Source organism: Henckelia pumila, chromosome 4 (assembly GCF_033568475.1).
Source record: "Henckelia pumila isolate YLH828 chromosome 4, ASM3356847v2, whole genome shotgun sequence".
Lineage (NCBI taxonomy): Eukaryota > Viridiplantae > Streptophyta > Magnoliopsida > Lamiales > Gesneriaceae > Henckelia > Henckelia pumila.
Window position 1 is genome coordinate 130,532,451 of NC_133123.1, and position 4,721 is coordinate 130,537,171.

The window sequence follows — 4,721 nt, forward strand, 5'->3', positions numbered from 1 at the left end:
ACCTTTTTAATTTCTTGTGATATTTTAATTTATATGTAACTGTTACGCTTCGATGTTAAGTTCACACCTGTGTGGCTACACAATGGGTTCCTACATCATCGTTTTACGAAAATGATTAATTTAAGTTTTATAAAAGTTCATTGGAACTCGTTATATATTCATTTTGATTTTTTTTTATTTTTTCGGGACAGAGTTATCATAATAATTGCTTCCTTTTTGGTTTTTTTTTGTTTGGCCATTTAAATTTATGATATTTTATCTATATTTATGTGCAATAAATCAGCTTATTTCATTGAAACACATGTTGGGAACACTATTTTAATAAATGCGGATAATTTTTCCCCACTTCTCTTGCTATTTTTGTTTCCTTTCATAATTAATAAGTCAAAAACAAAAGGGATAAGAACAAATCGAGGTGCAATATGGCGGCTAATATTTGCAACATGCATGACATATATGGTTCTGTATGGATTATGAAACTAAATAATAGTTGAGTCATGAAGAATTCTTATAAAATGTGTCATAAATGTCAAATGTACTTAAAATGTTGTTCTTGCATAAATGAATGTTGAATGATCCATATTCAAAATACGGGTGCTGCCATGCATATAGCACACAACAACATTTACTTCTGAAAGATCGAATATTTGTTGTTTTATTAAAACTATAGTCGATGGTAACGATGTAATTCAATCTTTTAAACCACACAACATCAATCAAATACCATGTTTTGATTGCTTTAATTTAATCACATAAATAATTGTTGCATACAGCTTCCTTTGTCATTTGATCCCTCGCGCAATTACCAGCTAAATTATAAAGCATCAAGTGCTAGCAGCCAAACATGACTTTAGACCCCATGCGAACCGAGATTCCACCCATCCACATTCTAAGCAAAGAAATATATATATAGATCATATATAACAGCAGTGTGTACAGTAGTAGTAGCCGCCCAAATTTTAAGCATAGATTTTGTCAAATCTTTTGTTCTCTCCTGGTCAACTTACACACACTAACCTAACCACTTGCTGGTATTTTCATAATTTAATATTTAATAACACTTTAATGATCACAAATCTATATATGTATATATAGAGTACTCCACATTTACCCAAAACAATTTGCTAGCTAGCTAGGGTGGGGGCCGATGCAACACTAGCAAAACAACATTCTTTTATATACACATCATATATATATCTCTACCGGTAAAGACCAATTAAGAAAGGCATAACAAAATAAGTAATGGGTGATTTTGCAAATCCTGATGCCGAAACAGGGCATAACTCGGCCCCTATAACTCCTCGGCCAGCGTCGGTGGCTCCGACACCGCCAGTCGCCCATACTCCGCAGATCGTGTCTCTCCCTCCGTCGCAATTCCACTCGCCGTCGCTGTCTCGGTCGCCGCTCCTTACACCTGGTGGAACCAATAAAAAAACTCCAAGACTTCGTACCCCGCGTTTCATCACTCCATTGGGAAGCCCTTTGAGAAAAGCACTCAAGCTCACCAAGCTTGATCCTCAGGATGCATGGCTTCCCATCACTGAGTCAAGAAACGGAAACGCCTACTATGCAGCTTACCATACTTTGTGCTCTGGGATTGGGATTCAAGCCCTCGTTCTTCCCGTTGCTTTCACCATTCTTGGATGGTAATTCATATATCATGAGTTATTTTTTGGGGAAAAATTGCATATATCACCTTTGTGGAATTCCATGATACCTAATAATTCATGTGAAAATTTTTTAACTTAATAACCGCTGTGATTTTAAATTTGTAGCCCTCGACTTTTATGAACTATTTAATTTATCATTTATTTTATGTAGAGGTATTTTCGTCATTTTTTAGCTGAAAAAAGTGTGTATGCTACAAATCTAGAATAACAAGAGGTTATTAGATTAAAAAATTTTCAAAAAATTTATTAGCTAACACGGAATTAAGGTGATTTCGGCTTTAAAAAAAAGTTGGACTTGGATTCTCACTGAAGTTGTGATCTTTTGCAGGACATGGGGTGTGATTTGCTTGACCTTGGCTTTCATATGGCAGCTATACACTTTATATTTACTGGTTCAGCTCCATGAGTCTCCGGAGACTGGAATCCGATACAGCAGATACATGCAATTAGCCGCTGCCACTTTCGGTGAGCAGGGTTCATTATATTCGTCATGGAATTTGAAAAAAAAACATAGATATTGATCATAGTATAATATTGTCCAAATTATTACAGGAGAAAAGCTGTCGAAATTCCTAGCAGCTTTCCCGATCATGTATCTCTCCGGGGGTACATGCGTGGCGCTAATAGTGATCGGCGGCTCGACCTCGAAAATGCTCTACCAAACCCTGTGTGCAGGCACATGCACAGCCAAGCCTTTAACAAACGTGGAGTGGTACTTGGTGTTTACGTGCGGGGCGGTGCTTCTGTCTCAGCTTCCCAACTTGAATTCAATAGCCGGGCTATCGTTGATCGGCTCCCTCACCGCCGTGGGGTACTGCACCGGAATATGGGGCGTGTCCGTGGGCGAGGGCAGGATGCCCAACGTGTCGTACGATCCAGTGAGGAAAGGCACCGAAATCGGAAGAGTTTTCGATGTTCTGAACGCACTTGGGATCATTGCTTTCGCTTTCAGAGGACATAATCTCATCCTTGAAATCCAGGTGAGCCCAAATATTTTTTCCATCATTTTCTTGTTGTGCGAAACAATCAAAGTCCACTGCTGCTTACAAACTAGAAAGTCATTAGTCGTGTGTACTGGTACATTCATGATCAAGAAAATTACCCCAATCAGTACTGATATATATATATATATATATGAACACAAACTTTAAATTGGTCAAAACTTTTGGCCATTGGCTAAAAGTGGAAAAGTCGCATAATAAAATAAAATCGTCAAAGTACTGAAATGCCGTGAAAAGGATCGAAATTCTTGAATCCAAGTAAAATATAATTGACGTTAATTAATTACATGGAACGTAGGCCACCATGCCTTCCAGCGAGAAGCATCCATCTAGTGTGCCCATGTGGAGAGGCGTCAAATTCGCATATCTGATCGTGGCACTCTGCTTGTTCCCGCTAGCCATCGGCGGCTATTGGGCTTATGGTCGCATGGTATGTATACACTCACTACTTTATCGGGAAAATTATTTTTTGATCTTTTATGTTTGTCATTTTGCGATTTCAGTCCTTTATATTTTTAGATTTCAGTTTTAGTCCGCTATCTTTATTTTTTTGGCAATTTTAGTCCTTTTTATCGACGTGGTGCTGACGTGACACCAATTCAGTGCTGACGTATACAGTATCACGTAAGCATTTTTTAATAAAAAAAATATCGAAATTGCCAAAATCAAAACATGCAGGACTAAAACTGAAATGTGAAAACATAGAGGAACAACTCAACTCAAGATCACTCACATACACGAATTAATATAAGATATATAACACTAGTTGAATTTAATCATATCATATATATATATCATATAATGCATTAATGGCAGATCCCTCCAAATGGTGGTATGCTAGTAGCTGTGTTTGCGTTCCACGGGCGTGATGTTGCGCGATGGGTGCTAGGATTGATAAGTTGTTTCGTGGTCATCAACGCGTTGAGCTCGTTCCAGATATATGGGATGCCTATGTTCGACATGATGGAATCCCACTACACCATGAGGTTCAAGAAGCCCTGCCCCTGGTGGCTCAGGGCAATAATACGCGCGATGTTCGGATTCGGGTGCTTCTTCTTTGCTGTGGCGATCCCATTCTTGGGCAGCGTGGCGGGGTTGATAGGAGGGATCGCGTTGCCGGTGACTTTGGCGTACCCGTGCTTCATGTGGCTTAAATTGAAGAAGCCGGAGATGTATGGAGTAACATGGTGGTTGAACTGGGGATTGGGACTACTGGGAATGGGATTGAGCGTGGTGTTAATCGCTGCGGGTCTTTATGTGGTGATAGATACTGGAGTACAAATTAGCTTCTTCAAGCCTCAGTAATTAAGATGCATGCATGATCAGAATCTAGTTAAATTGTTATCAGGGATTGTAATTTTTTTTTTCTTTTCATTTTGTGTCTGATCTTGAGCATTACTATATACTTGTGATTGTGATTTATGTATTGATATGTGGGTTTTTGTCAAAAAAAAAAAAAAAAAAAAGAGAAAGAAAAAGAGGAGGGATTTAGAATTATCAGAACTCTTACCTAGCTGTCTCCCTCCCGCACTTGGGCCTTGTTGCGCATGCCAACCACAAAAGTGGTGAGTGTAATATACAGAAGAAATTTTATAATACCATCGGTTTACTCAATTTTTGTATATTACTGCCATTATTATTACTAAATTTCATATTATTAATTATTATTACTCGAATATAGTACTATTTGTTTTTATTTTTAAAATCTACAAAATAATGAGTAACTTGTTTGGTTAACAAATCGGTGAGTTTTTTTATTTCAAACAGTAGACATTCTTATATAAATGTGGATGATTATCCTTAATTGGAGTTATCCTAGTATATTGGTTGAACAGTATTCTGATATACAACTTTGTATCCTTCACTGACCCAAAATAAAGTTTTTATTATGTTATATTGTTTTTAGGCAAAAAAAAAAAAAATTAATAATTTGAACAACATGGTGAAAATAGATAAACATAACACGCGTATGACATAATATTGATTGTTATAATTAGATTAAAACAATATGGTGTCACTATAAGTCCTGACAAATTACATTTTAGGGGCG

At 37.3% G+C, this 4,721-nt stretch overlaps 1 protein-coding gene across 1 annotated transcript; it reads left to right on the top strand.

Annotated features, from left to right (window-relative positions):
* The first annotated feature begins 1,125 nt into the window (after nucleotides 1-1,125).
* On the top strand, nucleotides 1,126-4,341 carry LOC140866164 (lysine histidine transporter-like 8). The gene is made up of 5 exons (XM_073271072.1): nucleotides 1,126-1,646; nucleotides 1,999-2,135; nucleotides 2,223-2,650; nucleotides 2,970-3,101; nucleotides 3,488-4,341. Exons 1-5 carry the CDS (start codon nucleotides 1,243-1,245, stop codon nucleotides 3,974-3,976), a joined length of 1,590 nt encoding a protein of 529 aa, XP_073127173.1. The 5' UTR covers nucleotides 1,126-1,242; the 3' UTR covers nucleotides 3,977-4,341.
* The last annotated feature ends 380 nt before the right edge of the window (nucleotides 4,342-4,721 follow it).

Coding starts and splice junctions, on each gene's coding strand:
- LOC140866164 (XM_073271072.1), top strand. CDS start 1,243: ATGGGTGATTTTGCAAATCCTGATGCCGAAACAGGGCATAACTCGGCC. Junction 1,647..1,998: donor GCTTTCACCATTCTTGGATG/GTAATTCATATA, acceptor GATCTTTTGCAG/GACATGGGGTGTGATTTGCT. Junction 3,102..3,487: donor ATTGGGCTTATGGTCGCATG/GTATGTATACAC, acceptor CATTAATGGCAG/ATCCCTCCAAATGGTGGTAT.